This window comes from Mastigoproctus giganteus, chromosome 6, assembly GCF_048544385.1.
Source record: "Mastigoproctus giganteus isolate SK-2022 chromosome 6, ASM4854438v1, whole genome shotgun sequence".
Lineage (NCBI taxonomy): Eukaryota > Metazoa > Arthropoda > Arachnida > Uropygi > Thelyphonidae > Mastigoproctus > Mastigoproctus giganteus.
In genome coordinates, this window is record NC_143580.1 from 3,180,227 (window position 1) to 3,206,395 (window position 26,169).

Here is a 26,169-nt window from a genome sequence, read left to right on the forward strand (position 1 = left end):
GTCTAGGACTGGAGATGTGAGAATTTATTTCCAGTTCACAAGGAGGAATCAAAGGGTGATATGAGTAATTAAAGATGTGTTAGTAATTTCATATGTTGAAAACATTAGTGATAATTTCATCATATGAAGCTAATGCAAGGGGATCTGGTGGAAGCATTTCACAAATGCAGCAACAGATGCTGGTGAAATTAAATTAGCATTAGTAGAGCCATTTGATGCAAGAAAGCAAGCTTATACAGCATCGGCCAAAAAAAAAAAAAAAAAAAAACATTCCCATTTCTCCCATCCATTCACTCCAAATGTTCTCCACAAACAAATAAAATAACTCTTCTGGACAAACAGTTAACAATACTGTTTAGGTGATTGGCAAAAAATTAGCAGAAAGAGACAGTGTCAATGTTTACTTCTTAGTCTATAAAAATCTTAAACACTTTGTTTGGGTTACGTTAGGTTTTTAGAGTCCTCATATTCTCCCATCCCACCCAGACAAGTGAAACAGTGGCAAACTACCATATTGCCAGGACAAACATTGGGAGAGCAGATTAAGAGTCAGGGACTCGACTGGTTTGAAATGATTGTTAACAATTATGCGGGAGCTATTAATTATCCAGTGGTGGGGGACAGATTTATAGTTTGCCTCTGAAATGTGATATGTTGGTAAGTTGAATTTTATTTGTGGGTGCAATGCATGTTTTAGACAGGAATACATAAACCACACTGCAAAGAGGGAGCATACTACAGTCCCAAGTCCCACATTGTGAATGTTATACATGAACAGAGAAGGAGGAATTTTATAGAGGCATACTACAAACAAGTGGATTACAGCAAACAGTCAACAGAAAATAGGCATATAGTTTTCATTCCTAGAGCATTTCTCTTTATTCCATGGAAAAAACAAACTTAAAACTGCATGAAATGCTTGTGGAGAACCGGAGGCTCTTCTCCATAAGTGCATCAGAAACCTGCCCCATTCAATCCTATTTCATGTTTGCTTGCTTTAAATCACTTATCATGTGGAATCATCATGTAGGATGATCCTATCCCTAGTACTAACAGACTGAGCCCCAGAGACAATTCATCCATCTTCTTTCCTGCACAACACAATTGCTGCAGACAGTCTGACCCAAGGTCACAACTTCTATCCATCCTCCTAGACTCTCAGATCAGTTTTAAAGTTTAATTTTATGTAGTGCTACTGACAAAGGACTAAAAGGATTTCAAAATATTTGGTTTTTTTAAATTGTTAAAGTTTCCTAAATCATGTTCATATGATGCCATGTAGCGTTTGTTTTATTTATTTAATATATTTTGTATTTTTTTTTTTTTTTTTTTCTACCACATTTAATTCCATTTCAGATTTCCTTGCTTTAAATTATTTGTCATTATTCCATGTGTGCCTTTTTTCTTCCATTGTGTAGGCTGGAATTTACACCATGCTATGATTTGCTGTGTTCCCTGGATTCTGATGTTCCTCTAGGTGTCATAGCTGGTGTTGGAAGTGTGGAATCATCTTTCTTAATTCAGGCAGCTAAATGTATGACATCATATTGTGATCCAGATCTTGCTCCTTTAATGGTTTTAATTCAGTACCTTGTTCAACTAGAGGTGAGCTTGTTTGTTTTCTCTCTCTCTCTCTCTCTCTCTCTCTCTCTCTCTCTCTCTCTCTCTCTCTCTCTCTGTGTGTGTGTGTGCGCGTGCATGCACAGACACTGGATCAAATAAAATAAATTGAATTTATGCCCCATCTCGAGAGAGAACCACAAGGTCAATAATAGTCGGGGAATCACTGCATTGAATATTAGACAAATCCATGCAAAGGTGAACCGATACAAAGATCCATCCACAGATGCAATGGATTTGAATAGTGGTGGCTCTTATGCAGGTGGAAAATTATAATAGAACGGAACCTAGCACTCACATGGGCCATTACTATTACATAACTTAACAGGTTACACAACAGTATATGTACTATTACACTATAATGTACATACATTATAGTAACCTGACAATAATAATATTATTATTGTACTTGTGTATCTCATAGTTTAATATGTATTTTTACTTTAAATTTAAACTAAAATCATGCTGTATGATTTTAGTTTAAATGCCTTTACTTGCTTCCGGAATGCCTTGGCTTGGAGGAGGTGGGATGCTGAGGTCAGTTCTCCTACCAATCACATCTTTGTAGAGTACACCACTGGCATGTTTGCAAAGCCATCTATAGCAGGACATGATACAGTAAAAGAGGATGCCTTTGTTTTGATGCAAATACTGTCTGGAAACAGGAGATTAAGCATATCCATCCACATTCTGATGGGTGTATATGAGATTTTGAAGAATAGAGCTGATGCTCTTGAAGGAATTAAATGAGGGATCCATCAAGTGCTCAACTGTTCAGCTCAACACCAGAGCCTACACATGCATCAGACAACATAGCGGCATTCCCAGGAAGTGCTTGTTCTAGAGGAAGTAGCTATTTGTTAGGACCTTGGCAGCAATTACTGATTGGCTGCCTGTGCCCGTCCCCCCCCCCCACCGCACACCCAAGATCTACAAATGTAGATCTACATTTGTAGACTTCAAGATCTACAAATGTCAGAAATTTCTTATAAATATTTGAAATCCAAAAGAATATATAGCATAGAAAGTTTTAAGCTTTGGGATATGCGAACATTTTTTAAGCCAGAAGAGGATCCTTAGGTCACTGAAGTTTGAGAATTATTGAGCTAGAGGAAATTATGTGCAAACTCACTATTATAATTATACATTAGTGTCTGTGGGAACTGATATAATGTTCTTTAAAGAAAAAATTGATTTTCTGTTGGGTATGAAATATTTTCAAAGTAATTGTAGACTGTCTCTTCTTGTACAGATTATCATTTACTTGAAATCTGTAACTATCAGATGCTACATTCATAGCATAAGTTGCGAACTCCATACACTGCAGAATGTGATATTGTTTGTTTAATGGAGACCTGGCTGAACCACAATAGATCTATTGACACCCTTTTCCTCCCATTAAACTGTGCTGCTCAATGTAATGGATGGGCCATTCACTGCTGTGATGGAGTGGCAACCATATATAAAAATTCCTTTGCTCTACACGGGACCAACTCAAGCAGCATTGAAAACTGCTTCGATGAAATTAGAATATGGGCCTGCACTGTCTACCTCACTCCAGAACACACCCTAGAAGTTAGAACAGAACTAGGAGCTTGGGTTACTACTAACCTCCAACCCAACATCCCTACTATTCTCATAGGGGACTTCAACATGCCCCTGCCACGATTTTCAATGACTCGGTCTTCTCCGGTAAACAGGCAATATATGATTGACCTTCAAACTCCCCCAACTCGGGGAAATCAGCAACTCAGCCGTATTTTTCACAACATACCTCATGCAGAACTTATCATGCCAACAATCTCCTTCAGTTCAGACCATCAACCATTGCACTGTGAATTTTATGCCCACTCTAATCTCTCTAGTCCCTCAGTTGAAGGATGTGGCCCCCAGTTTACAAGAAGAGTCTTTACAGCCAAGTTCATAAAGCAAGAAACAATCCTTCAGCGCCTCACTATGTATAAATGAAACTGCCTGTTAGAAAGATCAGGGCCTGAAGCTGCTTCCATCCTGGCTGAAGAATTATTTCAAATAGCTTGTGTCGGTGCATCTAAGAGAGAGAGATTTGGATCACACATCTGTCTAACTGGTGGTTTAACAAAAACATCAAGATAGTAGTGTTTATAAGAAAAGAAAAGACTTACCAAAAATGGCAGAAAACTAGAACCCCTGAAGACTACATCGCTCACAAAAAATAACAGGCCAGTTTCTTAAAGCACAAATACCAAGAGTACAACTTTGCTGTTTCTAAAAAGCTTAATCAGCCTAAAAGAATCAATAGCCACAAATTCCAACTTCACCATGGATGAAACTTTATTTAGGGAATGGATGAGCAGTACCTTTGGGACCTCTACAGATCCTAAACTAAAATTTAACTCTCCTGAAGCAGGCAGTACCAATTGGCTGGTAAATTACATCAACAGCATGACTCCATCTGGATCCAATCTTGATAATAGATCTCTCCTTACAGAAATTACCATAGCATAAGAAAATGTAATTCAGGCATGGCATTAAATAATCTCCCAATTAAATCTACTTCTGGCCCTGATATGTTCCCCCTCTTCATCATGATAGTAAAACCCGTGCCTAAAGTCAAACATCCAAAAGACAAGAAGGAACATCTCTATAAGCTGTAATTTATTAAATTTGTTTGAGAAGATGCTGCTGCCAATTCTTGTCATGCATTTTTTTCCAGAAAACAGCTCCATATTTACACACTATGATTCCAAAGATATCAACTGCAATGAATTTAATGGACACCCTATTTCGGATCCAAACAACTATGAATGTCAAAGAACAGATTGATCTAACATTTTTAGACATTAAATCTGCTTTCGACAATGTCTCAATCAATGCCTTGATGACAATACTTGAAAGGCATTTCAAGATACAGGGAAGCTTATTAAAACTCATTATTTCCATTCTCAAACAAAGGCATTTGAGGGTTGAACACAGGACCTTTCAATCGAGCCACGTCATCTGCAGAGGAGAGGCCCACCTTTCTGCCCTATTTTTTGCTGCCACTGTGGACCCCTTTCTCTCTACGCATCCTGACCGCAACCCTTATGCAGATGATATAAAACTCTTCATCTTGTCGGTGACAAATCTGATGCAACAACGCCCGTGCCACTGCCCTAATAGAAGAACTTGACCATTATCTTGAGAATATTGGCCTATCCATAAATCCAACCAAGTCAGCACAAATGTCTTTCTCCAACCCGAATTAGAAGAAGATGAACATAGACATCTACATCAGTGGTATTAGGGTCCAAAAGGTCTCGCATCACACTGATCTAGGGTTTACCTGGATGAAGGCCTGATCTTCCAATAGCACTTTGCCAACACTAAGGCAAAAACTCTGTCAACACTGGCCAATAAGACAGGAACTTACTGGAGTAAACAACCACAAACTTGCCACTCACTACATACAAACAACACGTCTTGTTCTGATTCTCATTTTGCCTAGATAATCTGGTCCTCTGATTCCCTCACTAACATCAAAAAATTCATGGGTATCGAGTACTGGATTTTAAGGTGGTTCAACCGTCTTAATGGCCATCCTTTCACCATATTGCATTCTATAATGTATGCAAACCTTGGTTGCATCCCTTGGAATCAGTTGTTCATTGCAGGAAATCTGCGCAACCTCTGTCAGCTCCTCACCAATCATCTTGACACCCCAAATATCCACAATCTTGTTGTAGGCCCTAGGCTTTCCCGCATCCTTTGCAGTAATGCGTGAATTCCCCTAAAAAACTTATTACAGAATTTAACAATGCTTAGAAGATTTTTTCCATCTAACATCTTCCCAACGTACAACACCCTAAAGATTGATCCCCACAAGTTCTGTGATGAGAAAGTGTACAGATCTCAGAAGATACAGGACACGTACCACCACATACAGTAGAAGTTTCCTGATTATCTCCTTCAGGACAAAATCTCTGTTGAATCCTACTTTGCTCCTGTACAGAGAAGAATTAATTTGTTTTAAATTATTATTTGTTTGTATGTATATGTGTTAGTTGTATATTGCGATACGTATTTATTTGTCTCTACCTTTCGCTCGTGTCACATATATAGCACAAATATGTGCTATATTTGCTGGCATTAGATGTTATTTATTGCATTATATTATAGAAACTAATGTTTATTTATGCATATGTTGTTTGTTTGTTATTTGGTTTTTAGGAGCATTAGCAACTAAGGCCATATTGCTCCGGGATATGCGGTGGTCATTCCCTGACCTTTCCACATCCTCCGTATTTGGTGGTGACGGGCTCGAACCCGGTCTAATCAAGAAGCGTGTGCTACGCACTGCTGCTCCTTCCCACCTGGCTACGGAGGCACCTTATTTATGCATAATTTATGTTATTTGGAGCATTAGCAACTAAGGCCATATTTCTTCGGGATATGCGGTGGTCATCCCTGACCTTTCTGCATCCTCCGTATTTGGTGGTGACGGGCTCAAACCCATAATTTATGTATGACTTCTATGTTTTGCTGTCTCAGTTATAAGGTACAAATGTATATAGGCACCCTCCTAGCTGAAGGCTGTTCAGGGGTAAAACATATGCAATAAATCGAATAATAATAATAATAATAAATTAGTCATAACCTTCAGTTTATCAGAGAAATAGGGAAAGCAACATTAAGAAATATTGCAAGTCAGATGCTTCATTAGATGGAATTAATTTAATTCATGTAATTCCATCTCATGTAGAATCTGAATATCTCTATATGATATATTAATTAAATGTAAGAATGGTCTGAACAACGTGAGTTGTGCTAACACACATCCATGAAAATCATTCCACCTTAAATTAACAAATGTGTATCATTACTTATGAAATTATTTAATTTACACAAGTATCAAGTATAAATTATTCACTGTGACAAAAATTATAGGGCCTAAAATAATGAAACTGATTACGCCAGAATTCAACTTGTTTATAGGCTTTGCTTATGCAGTTTGAGAATTGCATTAGATGTACAGAGTTTCCATACAGTCACTATGCACCTCTATAAATGTCTTGTCCACTGTGATGGTCCCATATTTCTTCAAGAGATAATAAATGCTGTAGGTTTTATTCTTTACCATTTCAGATATTTATATGAAAATAAAACTTAACAGTGTGTTTGTATTGTCAAGACAGTTCACTGCTAATGTCTCCATGTAACTGCTCTGAGATTACTCTGTTTGGAGACACTCATTTCAAAGAAAAAGCATTTGGCCCTCATATTTCAAAGAAAAAGCATTTGGCCCTCATATTTCAAAGAAAAAGTATTTGGCTCTCATATTCCACTGAAAATGTGTACTTCTGGACTTTTTTCCCTCCTCTGGGGTGTGATGAAAATTACTATTTTAAGAGAACCACCACAATCTTCAAGAGCTGGTGGAAGCTATTATAAACATACTTACCAATATAAGTGAAGTGGACTTGATGTGTGCGCCTTTGAAAACATTCAGAAGTATATGAATACCTGTTTGTATGTGTGTGAACACCATTTTAAAAGCAATTTTTTAAAGATTTGTACAATAATTTTTTTTCATGTGTGCGCATTTTAAATACAAGTTTCATAGTGGTACTCATATCAGGGAGGTGAATTTATGGAAGTGTGCAATGACTTCATAGGCACCCTGTGCTAGGGAATATTTTTAAACCACATAAGATAAAAACTTAACTTTGCATCTTCTGAATGTTCATTAAAATTCTTTATTTCATTGTAATTTTCATGATATCTCATTTATCTGTTTTATTTGAATGAAAATTTTTCTTCTAAAGAAGAATAGGCTAATTAATATTGCCGATTATAAAATATTAGAGCACAAAATGAAACAGTGCAAAAAATTAAGAGTTGTAGAATACAAATTTAAGTATTTTATTTTAATTTCAGTTATAAAGTTATTAGATTTTCTTCTGCATAATTCATTATTTATCTTTGCTCAGAAGTTTTAAGTATTTATTTTATAAAAAAAATAACCTTAACTTCACAAGTTAGTATTTCTTCTTGAAAAAAGACAGTTGAATGTTTTTTTATATATATATATATATATATAAATATATGTATAACAAAACTTGTGTATTCTATGACATTTAAAATATATATTCCATACATATATATCTACGAGTATGTTACTTTTATAAAATAAGTTCCTTCAAAAATTAAGTATTTAGTATTTAAGAGCTGCTTTATTACCTTGAAAATTTTAATACATTTATTTACAAAAAAATATATAATTATTATATATAGGGTCCCATGTGGAGAACCATCAGAGGAAAAGGACTTTCATATAACTATGATATCTCTGTTGAACCTAACAAAGGTCTCATATACCTCACTTTGCAGAAGTCAACACACTTAATGAAGGCTTACCAAGAGGCCAAAAGCATTGTGGTAAATATCGCAATTTTAATTTCATACATCGTGCTAATTTTCATGAAATAAGTGATTATTAACTGACTTTATAAAATAGTTATGGCCTTAGTTGCTAATGCTCCTAAAAACCAAATAACAAACAAACATAAAATAGTTATGAGCAGAAAGTTGTGGTTTATTTTATAGATTTCAAAACATGTAATTATCAAAGTCTAAAATGATGCTTTTATTTATTTTTAAATAAATTTGCAGAGTTTAAAAAACAGTATCTTTTTCTTCCTTCTTTTTCCATTCTCCTCCCTTTCCATTTTCATTCACTCTGAACTTCTCCCTCTATACCAGAAAGTGGTAATCCTTCGGGTAAAGCATGCCACGTTCATTCTGTAATTGGAACTTGGTATTATTGCCCTTGTTTATAGTTGGTACTAAAAACAACTGAAGCCACAAGCCTGCCATAAGCAGGCTGTGGCTAAAAATTACACTTTTTTTTATATTAGTTTATTTTATTAGTAGTGGCAAAATGATGTAACAAGAAAAAGCTTATACAGAAAAACTATTAAAAAAAAAAAAAAACACTTAATTTGCCCATCCCTTCTAATTTCTCTAGTCCTTTAAATTATTCAGGCTGTGTGCTTCCACAACATCAGGTGACGATATCCTCTGGATGAAAGCAAATTTTTGCACATCTACTCTACAACCATTCTTTTCCAATTTATGAAAGATTATTCTAACATTCAGTTACTTTCTGGCTGAAAGTAAATTTTCACACATCTATCCTACAGCCATCCATTTCTAATTGCAGGTGGCTGGTTTTCAGATGCTGCAGTTTACAAAATTCAAGTCCTTGAATACTTTTAAGGGTTACTATTACCCTACAGTAAGAGTAACCCCTTTTGTGCTCCTGACTAATTTTGTGGCTTTTCTCTGTATCTGCTTTAACAGATCTCCATCCATTCTAAAATGAGGCTTCCAAATCTTTATGCAGTACCAAAGATAGCCTAACCATTGCATTATACAGAAGATATGTTCGGTTCGTGTCAAATGGCACCTGGGATTTCTCCCAACTCTGCCATTGCATTATACAATGGGATAAAATCCTCTTTGTCCCTGCTGGAAAAATTCATATATATTGCCCAGCAAAAACATTATGACCACCCCTCATGAGCAGGCTGGGCTAGAAGGAAGGGACAAGCATTTGGTAATTTCTTCCCCACCTGGTGTCACACATCATGGTGAGAACTGGTAAATGTGATTCTTCAGGTTCATGGCATGTAGTCCATACAAAGTACTTGATTGGCAAGGGATGTGATATGTTATCTGACAGACTGCAAAAGGGATTGTACAGATTGTCAGGTTAAAGGGTGGCAGTATTACAGAAATTGCAATTCTTGTGGGTGTTCACATTGTTGTTGTTGTTATTTAGGAGCATTAGCAAAGGCCATATTGCTCTGGGGATATGCGGTGGTCATTCCCTGTCCTTTCTGCATCCTCAGTATTTGGTGGCTCACAGGCTTGCTGCTCCTGCCCACCTGGCTATGGAAGCGCCGGGTGTTCACATAGTGCTGTAGTTAAGGTGTTCCGAGAGTGGATGAATAGTGAACAGAGCAGCAATGGCAGGTGCCCGTACCTCATCAGTGGTTGTGGTGAGTGTAGGTTGTCTGACCTTGTGCAGAATTCCTGACTCTCCCCCATATGGGCTACCAGAGTAGGCTTCTGGTCAAGATGCCCGTGTTACGGACACCCATTGCCTATGACACCTAAAGTTTGCATCATTACCGTGATCAATGAATTGGATATAAACCCTATAGAACAGCTCTGGGATTACATGGATTAACAGATCTGGCTTTTGGAACCTCTACCATGGACTATCACAAATCTACAGGATGCAGTCTTGGTAACATAGCACAACATACTTCCAGCACTGTTCAGAAACCTTACAGAGTCTGTGTCTTGCCATGTGCAGCAGTACTGATGGTAGGAGGACCTACCCACTATTAGGTGATCTGTTTTTATTGGACTGTATATATCATTGCCTGAACACTGTGACCTGTCCTGGCAGCCTACTGCATGTGAAATTCTGTGAGCTATGCAGATAGCCTGCCTGGACAGCTCATAGGGTTCTGTTGGGGAAAACAAAAATCTATTTGTCCTTGCCTGAGACTATTTACCTTGTCCACAATGTGTGAAGGAACCCATAATTCTTTCCACCTTAGTGGGAAGAACCTTTTGTGAATGAATAGTGATTGTAACCAATGTGCTAGCCTCAAGAGGGGTTTAAAGTGGTGGTGGTGGTTGTTGGAGATCTTGCGTTTTTACTTGCGAACTTTCTATTTCAAAAACTCTACACAGGATCACTTTTGGAAAGAAACTAGCTATTTTATTGTCTGCAGTGTGAGTCAAGTCATGACTTCATTGTTTGTATAGCCTGTGGCATGTATTCTAAGGCAGGTCTCATAGACAGTTAGCTCAACTGACAATTCTTTTCTTTGTACCTGATGTAAGGAATGTACCAATCACAAATTATAACTTGGTGCTTTATGGGAAGAATTTGAGTCATTGAAGAAATGAATGCTTGTCCTAGAAACAACTGTAACTGGGAGCTCATTGGGGACTCAAGTATCTCATGACCTTCCACCCCAATTCAGGTCCCAGAAAAGAATAGTCAAGTGCAGACTACTCTGCTCGAAAGTGATCTAGTTTTATTGGAAGTCTATTTTCAGGGAAACTGGTAATATTTTTTGTAATAAAGATAGGTGGTCTAGAACCAGTGTGGGTGTTTGCCAGGAGCAACAATTGATGATGTTACCAACAGCCCGTCAGATTGTAAGGGAGGTAAAGAGAGAATTATTATTCACGAGGGGACTAATATTATTAAACGTATATGACCTGACCACCTGTTGAATAAATATAGGACTATGCTGAAAAAATTCCACGAGTTAGGTCAGAATATGTATGTATCTGCAACTCTGCCCAGACACGTCAGGGGGAATTAAATGGGGGAGATTTTTATCAGCATGGCTTGCATTTGTAGATAGAAAGAATCCATATTGTAGAGATGGTATTCATTTAACAAAGGTGATGCAAGGAATTTTTGCCAGTATCATTTGAGGATACCTTAAGGTTTCAGAGAAACTGCTAGTTAGGTGGGAAGAAGGGTAATTTAGATTTGCATTTACCTGATGATATGAATCAAGGTAATGCTTGCACTCACCTCAAGAATTCTTCTTTGTTGCTGCAACAGCCAATGTTGGTAAGGTGTTCTGTGGTTAGCAATGTTTCAAATGAAAGGGTACAGAAACAAATAACTTTATGGGGATGTGTCAGGGTTGTAAACTATAGAAGATTACTTAGTCATTAACTGAGTCTACAGTAATGAAAAGTCAATAAAATGGCTGAATTTGCACTCCTGGTTAGGACAACTAATGCTGACATAATAGGACTAACAGAAACCTAGTACAACCCAGAAATTGGGGATGAGGAGTTGATAATGTATTTAGGGAAGATAGAAGTGCTGGTGGGGTGATGATTCTTATTAAAAGCAGTGTGAATTTCTAATGAGCTTTTCTTGAGTCAGAAGTTATGTCTGATGGCATAAAATTGTGTGGTGTGAGTTAGTTGGAAGCTAAGGTATAATGAGAGTGGGAGTAATAGTACAGACCAGAAGATTGTGAAGAGTATAATGAGAGTCCCCACATGTAGAGGGAATGGGCAAGCAAATGCAAATGGCTTATTATGGGTTACTTTAATCTGCCTCAGATTGATTGGAATAAGCAAGAGAGAAACTCACCATGGGGAATTTTTTTTTTAAATAAACTGCATAATTATTATTTATACTAGCATGTTAGAGAAAGTACTAGGAGTGAGAATATTCTTGACCTCATCAGTACTAACAAATCAGAAGAATCACAGGACTTAAAGTGCAGGAGCCATTGTCAGGAAGTGATCATGCAATCATAAGGTGGAAAATGAAGAAATCATTATTATTAGTATTATTATTAGCCATATGGTGCAAGGAAGCCTGAGGCTTATGCTGCACCAGCCAAAAAAAAAAAAAAATTGAGTACCCTGAGAGAGAGAGAGAGGAGGGAATCACCAAAAGGGAGAAGAATGATGATATCCAGCTCAGGACCCTGGGTGTGTCAAGCCAATACTCACCAGATGTGAGCCCCTTGGGTTAAAATATTGCAGTAGCTAAAGATAAATGCACAGGTTTTAGCATTAGCATTAGTAGAGGCATTTGATGCAAGAAAGCAAGCTTATGCAGCATCAGCCAAAAGAAAAAAAAAAAACAGACCCACTTCCACTTCACCCCTCTGTTCGTTCAAAATACCTGTCCAGCTGAGCCTTAAACTTATTTAGGCTATCAACCTCCACGACAAGGGATGGAAGTCTGTTCCACCAACCAACCACCCGCTGGCTAAAGGCAAAATTCCGCACGTCTATCCTACATCTGTCTTTCCCCAATTTGAATTTATGCTCTCTCAGGTGATTATTCTGAGCTAGAGGAAGAATCCCATCAGCATTGAGCATGCTCAAACCATTCAAGGCTTTATACACCTCTATCAGATCACCTCGCTGGTGACTAGTCTCCAGACACTGTAATTTGCCTTTCTTCGTAAGAGCACCCCTTTGTTCCATTCACTATTCTTGTTGCCCTTCTTTGTACTCGTTCCAGCAGCTCTACATCCTTCTTGAAATGAGGCCTAGAGACCTGTATACAGTACTCTAGGTGTGGCCTGACCATTGCCTTATACAAGGGAATAATCACCTCCTTATCCCTGCTGGAAAAATTCCTGTATATCATTGACAATACTCCATGAGCTACTCTTGCAGCCCATCTGCACTGCTCAGAGAACTTCATATCTGCCTGCACAACCACCCCCAAATCCCTTTCATTCTCTACCACTGTCAGTGTAGTACCACAGAGTTGATACGTTGCTCTGGGGTTGCTGTTTCCCATATGTAGTACTTTACATTTGTCAATGTTAAACTTCATTTGCCACCTCTCAGCCCATCTGCTCAACCTTTCCAGATCCTGTTGCAGCATCATAGTGTCAGTAGTGTCCTGACAACCCTGCCTACCTTTGTATCGTCTGCAAACTTCGACATTAAGCTTGATATACCATCATCAATATCATTTATGAATACAGAAAACAATAATGGACCCAACACTAAGCCCTGAGGGACTCCACTAATAACATTAGTCCACGATGAGCAGTGTCCATTGATTACCACTCTCTGTCTTCTCCCCCTCAACCACCCCTTTATCCATAGCAGCAATTTGCCTCCAATGTCACACTGCTCCAATTTGTGTAGCAGTCTTCCATGTGCAACAGTATCAAAAGCCTTTCTAAGATCCAAGTATATAATATCAAAGCTATTCCCTGCATCCAGTTCTTTTGTGACTGCATCATAATATCCAATCAAATTGGTTAGGCAAGACTTCCCCTTAACAAAACCATGCTGTGGCCGAGATATAACTGAAGTCTTGTCTAAATGATCCTGCAGTGCTTCTTTAACCAGTGCCTCCATTAATTTTCCTGGAACAGAAGTTAAGCTCACAGGTCTATAATTATTTGTGTCAGCCTTTGATCCTCCTTTGTGAATTGGGGTCACATTTGCACATTTCCAGTCTATGGGTACCTCCCCTGAGTCCAAGGAAGCCCTCATAATTATGGCTAAGGGTTTGCTTACTTCTTTTGCTGCCTCCTTTAATATAACTGGATAGATCCCATCCACCCCAGGTGCCTTTCTTGTGTTTATCTTCAACAGTTTCTCCTCCACTTTACTCATAGTTATTTCAAGATTCTGTAGCTTACTGCTAGAGTTGAATACACCTCTGTTGAATACATTCCCCTCGCTGAATAACTCCTCATGTGTGAATGTCGATGCAAAATATTCATTTAGTTTGTTAGCTACCTGAGCAGGGTCATCAACAGTTGACCCATCAATATCAAGTGGACCAATCTGATTCATCCCCTTCCTTCTAGAGTTTAACATAAGTAAAGAACTCTTTGCTGTTTTTCTTTGCATCCCTTGCCAAGGATTTCTCGTAATCTGCCTTCGCCTGCCTAACCTCCTTTGTAACTTGGTTGCATATCAACTTGTATCTGTCATAGGCTTCTGTGTCATGTGTTAAATTGTAAGTATCCCATGCATTTTTCTTCTCTGCCATATGCCTCATTAGTTCATCTGACATCCATTTTGGCCTAAACCTTGAACAATATTTCTTAGTTGGTATGTAAAGCCTAGTAGCTTCCACGATTAATTCTTTGAATGCTTCTCATTTTGAATTTGCTGTTGGTAACATCATCAGTTGGTCCCACTGTATAGAATTTAAATACTGTCTCAGTCCATCGTAGTCGCCTTTACGGAAGCAATAACCCTTCCCTTTACCCCTAATGGTAGTTACCTCTTTGAGTAAATCCCACTTCAGCACACTGTGGTCGCTGCCACCTAGTGGTTCATTTATCTGCAGATTCTTAATGCATGAAGAATCACTGCTGATAATCAAATCAAGAGTATTACTCCCTCTAGTTGTCTCCCGAACATGCTGATGTAGAAAACAATCATCCAATAAATCCACAAAAGCCTTGCTAGTGTGTGAGTGACCAGCCCCCAAATTCCAGTCAATATCTGGGAAATTAAAATCTCCCATTATAAGACTCTCTGATTTACTGGCCCACTGTATTTCCCTGTACAGTTTCTTATTATACTCATCAGAGTCATTAGGCCTATAGCACACTCCTACTCTCAATTTTGATCTCCCAATGCTTATGTCACACCAAACTGACTCAACACTGCACTGTCCAGCGATGTCGACTGGCTTCACTTCCTTGGTTTTTATGTGTTTCTTAACTAATAGCATAACCCCTCCCCCCTTTCCTATCCTTTCTGTAGACGTTGTACTCCCCAAATTGCAGTTCTGCATCCCTTATATCTGGGTGACACCACGTCTCTGATATCCCAACAATATCTGCCTTTGATGTTTTGAGCAATACCTCAAATTCATCAAATTTATTTACTAAACTCCTAGCATTGGTGTACACGCAAGTATACCTGCACCTATTTCTATTCTTAGCTACCCTAACACAACCCATGTGTTTACTTGTACCGCAATGGCTCCCAGCAGTCTCTGAATTATCATGCATCTTGTTTTTCAGGCTTCTGCTCATTCTAATAGAAGCAGTGCAAGAATCTCTTTCACCTCTGCCAGTGGCTACTGTCAATCTATTGATCTTTGTCTCCCCCCAAGCTAGCAGTTTTCCGACCCACCTAACACTGCCTCAATAGCATCAGCAAATATTCTTGCACCCTTTCTATTTAAGTGTATCCCATCCCAGTAGAAGCAATCTCTCCTGTTAACAAGTACAGTCCAGGCTGAAAAAAATTATACCCCTTGAGCCTTGCACAATCTTTCCAGGGCCGAATTGATCGACAAGGCTGTCATCATATACTCCCTCCTATCGTGTCTGGGCAGAATTGCAGACACTTTCAAATTCAACCCTAATTCTCGGCTTTTGTTCAACAGTGACCTGTACTTGTTAAGTAATTCTGCCGGTCTCCTACTCTTAATATCATTAGTGCCAACGTGTACAACTAATCACCTTTTGTGCCCTTAAAAGATGATATTCGCTCTACAACGTCATCAACCTTTGCCCCTGGCAGACATACCCTGGTCCTGTTCCACCTATCCTTTTTACAAAGCATGTTCCCCGTTTCCCTGACAATAGAGTCACCAACAACTACTAGTTCCTTCGGGACCAGCGCATTCTGCCTTGGGGGGTTGCCTCTGTGTCACGTGATGCCCAAGTGCACGCTCTGGCGTTGATGTGGGCAGCTGAGAGCTTGATGGGCCCCTCAATTTAGTTTCTTCGAGGGCATCCACCCTGTCCTTCAACCTCTCATATAGGCCCACAAGAACGCTGAGTTGTTGCCTGATATCGATACACTCCTTGCATCGCGCACACAACAAAGACATCCCCCATGGCAGTATCATGTCCCGTACCCGATTGCTCTGCAAACATCAAGCAAACAGTGCATTTTATAAGGCTGTGAGTCAGAGGACAACTGCCCCCCTCAGTTCTACTCTGAGCCACAGCACTTCCATTAGCTTGAGCCTTTTGCTTTGCTGCTCTGGTCTGAGTCATGATTCTATTAATTAATTATAATTATGTTATGTTATTAATTATGTTAAATATAATTAATTATATTATGTTTGTAATGTAAGTCGTTATATGTATTTATTTAAAAGTACAATTTAACTGCTAACGAAGTTCAACTAACGCTATCTAGTACGGTATATAACTATCGTATCACAAAGGCGGGAAAGTTACGAACGGTAATCTACGGACACTTAAGTATTAATTAATTTTCAAATCTCGCTGTCTCAATTCAGAATAAACTAACGATCCTTACTACGTCTATAAGCTACTTACAGAAATAATTCGATGTAAAAAAATATTCAATCAAGCGGCTAAATATGGCTAAAGAACTTCTTAAACAACAGCGGAGTTGCAAACACGTGGATACCCTTACCGATACTTTTATGCAATTACAAGGCCGAGTAAAGAATAAATACACCAAATTAATCAGAAAATCACAAAATAATGTTATACTACTAAATTTAAATCAAAAGTTTTAGAAAAACAATTTCAAATCAATAAATAACTTCAGAAGAGGGGGACTTTGACAGTTTAAGGCAATATATGGCATCTATTAATTGGGTTGATTGTAGAGTGAGGGTGAATGCATTTAAATTATGGAATAAGTTTAAAGCAAAAATCACAGAGGCCATGCTATAAATGTATACTAACATTAAGAAAATATTGCAGGAGGCAGATGCCAAAATGGATGACTGGAGCTGGCTGGTCAAATAGAGCAGAAAAAGATAGAAAGTACTGAAGCCTACAACACTCATACAAGTTGATCTGTAATAGTACAACAAATAAGATTAGGGGGAGGCCAAAGCTATGTATGAGAACACATTGGCAAAGAGAACAAAGAATGGGGATACAATGAAGGAGAAAACTAATCACATTGATCTCTTGTGCACTTGGTGTGGGAAAGTCTTAGACAAGCGATGAATTGAATAGGTACTTTTTATCAGTCTTTACTGGTGAAAGACCCTTCGTGCTGAGAAGACTCTGTGCGAGTGAGGCAGAGTCATATGAAATTAATAATTTTTTTATCCACAGATAATTTTGAGAGACTGCCAAGGAATGTAATGAATCATTGAGGTTAATTATGAGGGCATCTTTAGATTTGGGGAGATTCCTTTGAATTGGAGAAGTGCCGATGTATTGCCAATACATAAGATGGCTCTAAGAGTGAAGTTGGTAACTATAGACTGGTTATTGTGACTTCAGTGGTAAGGAAAATCTTAAGAGTTAGGGAAAATATTAAAAAACATTTAGTTAGATATGGCATTCTGAACGAAGCACAACAGGTTTTATTAAGAGAAAATCATGTTTAACTAACTTAGTAGGTTATGGTATGGTTTAGGGCTAAAGCCTCAGGTTACGTGAATAGTTTAACTAATGTACAAGTTAGTGCAATTGCATCATTTCTGTACATAGCAAACTACATAAATAGTTATAAATTGGCATCATTAAGTATATCTCATATTTTGAATACCTTCACAACGAGTTGCCATGATATCACACTACCTCAAATAAGTAACACTTCACCATAGGAGAAGGCTGATGTTTCTTATTCTCAGCAGATACCATCACCCAAATGTCACTGTTTCAGAGCTTATTGGTTCCTCATCAGTGGGTGGGCAGGTACCCTGGTGTTGCAATGATGACAACCCAGTTGTGAAATATAAATCATTATATATACTTAATGATGCCAATTTATAACTACTTATGTAGTTGGCTATGTACAGAAATTATGCAAATGCACTAACTTGTACATTAGCTAACTTAGTAGGCTATTTTAGTAGTAGTAGTAATGGAAAACGAAGCAAGAGACCAATCTTGTATAACATTAACCAAAAAAAAAACCATGCCTTCACAGTTCACCCATTCGTACCCATGACAAATTTGTCTAGTTCTTCCTTGAATTTATTCAACTCATCCACTTCCATGACAACTGATGGTAGGTTGTTCCAACAGTCAACAACCTGCTGGTTGAAGGCAAACTTTCACCCGTCTATCCTGCAGCCATCCTCTTCTACTTCAATTTATGCCCCCTCGTGTGTAGTCTCAGCAAGTAGAAGAATGCCATTATTATTCAGCTTGCACAATTCATTCAAGGCTTTAAACAACTCAGTAAGATATCCTTGCAGGTGCCTATCGAGACACTGAAATTTGCAGAACTGAAGCCTTTCTAGTAAGAGCACTCTTTTGTTCCCTTCACCAGTCTGGTTGCCCTTCTCTGCACCTGTTCCAGCAGATCTACATCCTTCCTAAAGTGAAGTGAAGCCTCCACACCTGTATACAGTACTCAAGGTGTGGCTTAATTATGGCCTTATACAAAGGGATAATCACACCGCCTTATCCCTGCTTACAAAGTTTCTGTATATCATTGACAAAACATGAGTTGTCCTGGCAGCATGTCTTCACTTGCTCAGAGAATTTCATGTCTGACAGCTCAATTACACCCAGGTCTTTCTCATTCTCTGCTATTTGAGTATAGTAAGTCACAGTTGATAAGTTACTCTGGGGTTACTGCTATCCATATGCAGTACCCTGCACCTGTCAATGTTAAACTTCAACTGCCATTTCTCTGCCCATCGACCCAGTTTTCTTAGTTCTTGTTGCAGTAGCTCACCTTGATATATATAAAAAAAAAAAAAAAGGTATACTGCAGCCATTATAAATCCAATGCAGGTTGGAAGCCTCCTCAACAATTCATGTTGAGAGAAATGGACAATAATATGCCACTCTGATGTAGTGCGGATTGGCTGTTGTAGTGCAGATCAACCATATTTAGCAGTCAGGGGCTTGAACCCTGGTCTATTCAGAGCATGTGTTGCTGCACTCCCACTCCTGACCACTTGGCTATGGATGTCTAGCTCACCCATTGTTAACCACCCTGCCAACCTATGTATCATCTGCAAAATTAGCCATTAAGCCTAATATCATTGATAAATATTAAAAACAAGAATGGGCCTAGCACTGAACCCTGGAGAGCTCCTATAATAACATTAGTCTGTGAAGAGCAATGCCAGTTGATAACCTCTCTCAGTTTTCTTCCATTTACCATCCCTTTATCCATAGCTTGCCCTTAATGCCACATTGCTCCAGTTTGTATAGCACCCTTTTATGTGCAACAGTATCAAAAGTGTTTCTGAAATCCGACTATATATGATATCAAAATAATTTTTTGCTTCCATTTCCTTGTTCACTGCATCATAGTAACGTATCAGATTGGTTAGACAAGACTGCCACTTAACAAATCAATGCTGTGATTGCAGTATAATTGCATGCCTGTCCAGATGGTCCTGCATTACTTCTTCAGTCAGTAATTTCATTATTTTCCCTTGAACAGACATTAAGGTAACAGGTCTGTTATTACTCATCTTGTCCTTTCATCCCCATTTATAAATTACGAATACATTTACACATCTCCAGTTCATACAGGCATTCCTCTGAATTCCAAGAATGCTCTCATAATTATGGCTAAGGATTTACTTACTTCATTTTAATGCCTCCGTTAATATAATTGGATATACAAGGTGTCTCAAAAATATTGGTACAAACGTTTAGGGGAGGTAGGTAACATCTAAAGGAATGTGAATCGCATAGGAACCCATAACCGGAAATGTCACCATAAGTCAGTACACGGCGCTGTTCATCAGTTCGCGAGAGGGAAAATTTCTGGTTTACTCATTCAAGCAGTAGTCCTCACACGAAGAGCATGCATTGATATACGAACTGTGAGCTGGCAGATATGCACCTAGTGTATGGATTAGCAGAGGGCAATGGACGAGCTGCTCAATGAATTTATGGAGAACGCTTCCCAGACAGACATGTACCGGACCACCATTTGTTTGCGCCTGTGCATCAAAATTTGTGTGATTATCGGTCATTCAGAGGTAACAGAGTAGCGCGGGCAGGCTACGTTCGACGCAAACTCCCGCCATTGAAGAAAGTGTGTTGAATGCCGTCCAGAATAATCCTACTACCAGCACACGTGCCGTTGCCTCTGCCTTAGGAGTGTCTCGTTGCAGTGTACAGCGTGTCTGGCACCACGATTCCTTACACCCCTTTCATCTCCAAAGGGTTCAGTTACTGCTCCCCAAGATCATCCTGCACGTGTGGCTTTTGCACAGTGGTTTCTCCAAGAAAGTGTTCAAGACTTGAATTTTCCAGCCTATGTTTTGTTCATGGATGAGGCTTATTTCACTCGGGAAGGCTTATTCAATCAGCAAAATGCTCATGTGTGGGTTCACGATAACCCACACGGTGTGCACTCCCATGCGGCACAACATCGCTTCGCAATAAATGTGTGGGCAGGTATGGTCGGTGACTGCTTGTCACCAACCATACCTGTTACCTATCTGTTACCATCCCGCATGAACTCCGCTAAATATCGGATCTTTCTTGAACAAGTTCTACCAGGGTTACTTGACGATGTTCCAGCAAATGTGAAACGCAACATTTGGTTTCAACATGACGGGGCACCTGCCCATTATGGAATGTGTGTTTGTGACCATTTGAACAGGCGTTTTGGGCGTTGATGGATTGGCCGTGGTGGACACGTTGCCTGGCCCCCACGCTCACCTGATTTATCAAGCCTTGATTTCTTTCTTCTGGGGCCCTCAAATCTATCGTGTATGAATCGCCTGTGGAGACAGAAATGGATCTCGTGCCGAGACTCGTCTGTGCTGCTGCTACTGTCAAAGAAACTCCAGGTGTGTTCGACCAAGTCTGCCAATCCATGCTGTGTCGGTGTCACGCATGCATCGCGTCTCATGGTGAAACCTTTGCGCATCTGTTGTAATATCATGAAATGCATCCATCTCCTACTCCATTGTTAATATTATGTCAAATAAATGTTTGCACTAATTACTGTCTTGTGTCATTTCTGCTTCTTGTGCCTCTGGTACTACTTGCTCGTGACGTTTCCGTTATGGGTTCCTATGCGATTCACATTCCTTTAGATGTTACCTACCTTCCCTAAACGTTTGTACCAATATTTTTGAGACACCCTGTATATTCCATCCACCCCAAGTGCCTTTGTTATGTACATATTCAACAATTTCTCCTCCATTTTCCTTTCAGATATCACAAATTCATTTAGCTCATTAGAGTTTGACCCCTTCCATAAACAATTCTTCCTGTGTGAATGTAGATGCAAAATACCTATTCAGTTTGTCCACAACCTCAGCAGGATCGTCAACAGTTAACTCATAGACATCGGTTGCCCAATGTGATTCAGCCCCCTCCTTCAGTTAATATAAGCGTAGAAGTCTTTACTGTTTTTCATTGCATTCTTTGCCAGAGACCTCTCAAAATCTTCCTTAGCTTTCATAACCTCCTTTGTGACTTGATTACAGATTAATTTATATTAGCATTAGCATTAATTGAGGCATATGATGCAGGAAAGCAAGCTCATACAGCATCAGCCAAAAAAAAAAATCCCTTCCCATGTCACACATCCGGTCAATCCAAATGTTTGTCTAGTTCAGCTTTAAATTTATATAAGCTAACAACTTCCACAACAACAGATGGAAGCCTGTTCCAGCAATCAACTACCTGTTGGCTAAAGGCAAATTTTTTGCACAACTATTCTACAACTGTCTTTCCTCAATTTGAATCTATGCCCCCCCCCCCTCAGGTTGTCTTAATTCGAGCAAGCAGAAGTATCCCGTCAGCATTGAGCCTGCTCAAACCAACCATTCAAAGTCTTATACACCGCAATCAGATAACCTCGCAGGTGCTTAGTCTCCAGATACTGCAACATGCAGAACTTGAGCCTTTCTTCATAAGTGCACCCCCATTGTTCCTCTCACCAGTCTTGTTGCCCTTCTCTGTACTTGTTCTAGCAACTACATTCTTCCTAAAATGAGTCCTCCACACCCATATACAATACTCAAGGTGTGGCCTGACCATTGCCTTATACCAAGGGATAATCACCTCCCTGTCTCTGCTAGCAAAATTACTATATATCAATGACAAAACTCCATGGCCTGCTCTGGCAGCCTATTTGCACTGCTCAGAGAACTTCATATCTGACTTCAAAATAACCCCCAGGTCTTTTTCATTCTCCACCTCCCTGAGTATAGTACCAGAGAGTTGGTACGTTTCTCTTGGGTTACTGCTACCAATATGCAGTACTTTGCATTTATCAATGTTAAACTTCATTTGCCACTTCACAGCCCATCTGCCTAACTTTTCTAGTTTCTGTTGCAATAGCATACTGTCTTTAGTGTCATTAACTACCCTGCCAACCTTTGTATCATCTGCAAACTTGGACATTAAGCCTGATATACCTTCATCGATATCATTGATAAATACACAAAACAACAATGGGCCCAGCACCGAACCCTGCGTCACTTCACTAATAACATTAGTCCACTTAGAGCAGTATCCATTTATTACCACTCTCTGCCATCTCCCACTCAACCATCCCTTTATCCATTGCAGTAACTTGCCCTTAATGCCATACTGCTCCAATTTGTACAGCAGTGTTCCATGTGCAACAGTATCAAAAGCTTTCCTGAAATCAAGTATATGATATCAAAATTATATTTAGCATCCAGTTCCATTGTGACCACATTGTAGTATCCAATCAAATTGGTCAGACAAGACTTCCCCTTAACAGACCCTGCTGTGTCTGAACTATTTGATGCTCTCTTGTCTAGGCGATCTTGTATCACGTCTTTAACCAGTGACTCCATTATTTTCCCAGGAGCAGAAGTTAAACTAACAGGTCTATAATTATTTGTGTCACCCTTTGAACCCTCTTTATGAATTGGCAATACATTTGCACATCTCCAGTCTCTGGAGATCTGACTCTAAGGATGCTCTCATAATTATGGTTAAGGGTTTGCTTACTTCGCTTGGTGCCTCCTTCATTATAACTGGATAGATTCCATCTGCCCCAGGTGCCTTTTTTATGTTTAACTTCAACAATTATGAGAGCATCCTTGGACTCAGGGGAGGCCCCCATGGACTGGAGATGTGCAATCATCATCATCATCAGCCATTTTCAATCCACTGCAGGATGAAGGCCTCTCCAGCAACTTTCCAGTTCCTTCTGTTTTGAGCACTGGCCATCCATTTACTACTCGAAAACTCATGAATTTCATCTATCCATCTCCGCCTTTGTCTTCCAGGTTTTCTTCTAGCTCCTCTTGGGTACCATTCTGTTATTTTCTTAGTCCATCTGTCATCATGCCTTCGAGCTATGTGTCCTGCCCAAGACCATTTTAGTTCTTTAGTTTTGATAAGAATGTCCTTTACTTGAGTTTGCTGCCTAATCCATGTGTTTCTCTTCTTATCTAACAGTCTGATTCCCAATATAATTCGTTCCATTCTTCGCTGTGTAGTTCTTAGCTTCTCTTCCATTCTTTTGGTGAGTGCCCAAGTTTCACTTCCATAAGTCATGGTGGGGAGTATACATTGATTCATTATTTTACGTTTCAGACAAACTGGGATATTGCTCTTCAGTATGTGACTATATTTCCTGAATGCTATCCATCCAAAATTTATTCTTCTCTTGACTTCCAGCCATTTATCATTATTACAGCTGATAACTTGTCCCAGATAAGTATATGACTCCACCTTTTCAATTACTGCATCTTCAATCATTATTTCCCTTTCCATGGCATACTTGTTCATCATTACTTTTGTTTTAGCCATATTCATCTTTAGTCCAAAATCCTTACTAACTGTGCATAACTGATTAAGATTTTCCTCTAATTCTTTGGGATCGTGGCTTATGACCACAATGTCATCTGCAAATCGTAAATGGTTTAGGTACTCTCCGTTCACATTGACTCCTTTCTGCGACCAGTCTAATCTTCTGAAAGCTTCCTCAAGGGCAGCAGTAAACAGCTTCGGAGATATTGTGTCTCCTTGTCGAACTCCTTTCTCGATTTTAAATTTGCTACTGTCTTTGTCTAGTCTAATAAAGGATGTAGCACTCTCATATATTTTCTTCAAAATCATAACATATGGAGTATCTATGCCTTGTCTTTCCAGTGCCTGAAACATTGCCTTATGCTGTATGGAGTCAAATGCCTTTTCATAATCCACAAATGCCAGGCATAATGGTGTTTTATATTCATTTGCTTTCTCCATTAGCTGTGATATTACGTGAAGGTGATCCATAGTTGAGAATCCTGTCCTAAAGCCAGCTTGCTCTTTCGGTTGATTCTCATCAAGTATTCTTTCTAATCTGTTAGTAATGACCCTTGTGAACAACTTGTAGATATGGGATAACAAGCTAATTGGTCTATAATTTCCGATTTCTGATTTATCTCCTTTCTTATGCAGCAAACTATGATTGCATTATTCCACTGCTTAGGCATCACACCTTTTCTAATGCACTTTGTGAAGAGCCTTGCCAGTTTTTGTGTTATGTCTCTTCCTCCCAATTTTAACAACTCTACAGTAACTTCATCTTCCCCCGGGGCTTTCTGATTCTTCATTTTCTTCAATGCATGTTCTACCTCATCAGGAAGAATATTGGGTATGTCGTATGTGTTGCTACTTTGCAATCCATCTTCCTCACTGCTGGTATCATTCCCTCGTTCCTTGTATAATTCTCTATAGTAGTCTTCTGCTATTTGAATTATGCCTTCTCTGCTGTTTATAAGTACACCATCGCTATTCTTCAGTTTCAGTATTATTTGTCTTTCTGTATTATTGCTCATGGCTGCTGATTTAAATCCTTTGTTTTCCCTTAATGCTTGTTCTACTTTTCTTGTGTTAAATCTTCTTATGTCCTCTCTGAGTCTCTTTCTAATGGCTTTGCATAACTCAGTATACTCAATTTTCTCCCTGTCAGTGTTTTTCTTGCTCTTCATTTGTCGTCTTTGGTTCATCATGACAAGTGTTTCTTGACTAATTTTTTCTTCTTTGGATTTCTGTTTCCCTATAGGTTTCTTGGGCTTTATCACTTTCAGAAAGTTGTAATATTCCTCGTCGATATCTTGGTCCTGAGCAGTCTGCAGAAGCTCAAACTTGTTCTTAAGTTCCAGTACATACTGCTTTTTCTCCTCCTCTGTTATTTCAAAGACCTTTGTATTATTTACTCGAGTCAGTTTTTTCCTTTCCTTTCCTACATCTATATCAAGTGTACATCTTACCATTCTGTGATCACTTCCAACATTTACCTTATTCAGGACGGTAACATCATTCACAATATATCTTCTGTTAGTGAGGATGAAGTCGATTTCATTAGTTGTTAATCCATTTGGACTCTTCCATGTCCACTTTCTGTTCACCCTTTTCTTGAAAAAAAAAGTGTTCATTACTGACATTGAGATGTGCAAATGTATCCCCAATTCACAAAGGGGGATCGAAGGGTGACACGAGTAATTACAGACCATTTAGTTTAACTTCTGTTTTAGGTAAAATAATGGAGTCACTGGTTAAAGATGCATTGCAGGATCATCTAGACAATTCTGCAGCAATAATTCAGACACAGCATGGGTTTGTTAAGGGAAAGTCTTGTCTGACAGATTTGATAGGATATTATGATGTGGTTACAAAGGAACTGGATGCAAAAAATAATTTTGATATCATATATTTGAATTTCAGGAAAGCTTTGACACTGTTGCGCATGGAAGACTATTGTACAAATTGGAGCAGAATGGTATTAAGGGTAAGTTGCTACAATGGATAAAAGGATGGTTGAGTGGGAGAAGGCAGAGGGTGGTAATCAATGGGTGCTGCTCTTCATGAACTAATGTTATTACTGGAGTGCCACAGGGTTCGGTTTTGGGTCCACTGTTGTTTTATATATTTATCAATGATATTGATGAAAGTATATCAGGCTTAGTGTCGAAGTTTGCAGATGATACAAAGGTTGGCAGGGTTGTGAATGACAGTAATGGCAGTGTGGTACTGCAACAGGATCTAGATAATTTGGGCAGATGGGCTAAGAAGTGGCAACTGAAGTGTAACCTTGACAAATGCAAAGTACTGCATACGGATAGAAGTAACCCCAGAGAAACGTACCAACTGTGTGGTACTACACTTAAGGTGGTAG

The 26,169-nt window shown here is 39.0% G+C and overlaps 1 protein-coding gene across 2 annotated transcripts in view; it reads left to right on the forward strand.

Moving 5' to 3' along the window:
- The window catches only part of LOC150083805 (uncharacterized protein C05D11.1-like), a 282,398-nt gene that overhangs the window by 220,826 nt on the left and 35,403 nt on the right, over positions 1 to 26,169 (forward strand). For both annotated transcript variants that reach the window (XM_090375794.1, XM_090375795.1), the window contains 2 exons: positions 1,419 to 1,605; positions 7,873 to 8,016. In XM_090375794.1, coding sequence (XP_090231920.1) covers positions 1,419 to 1,605; positions 7,873 to 8,016 — 331 coding nt within the window. The remainder of the gene's footprint in view (positions 1 to 1,418; positions 1,606 to 7,872; positions 8,017 to 26,169) is intronic.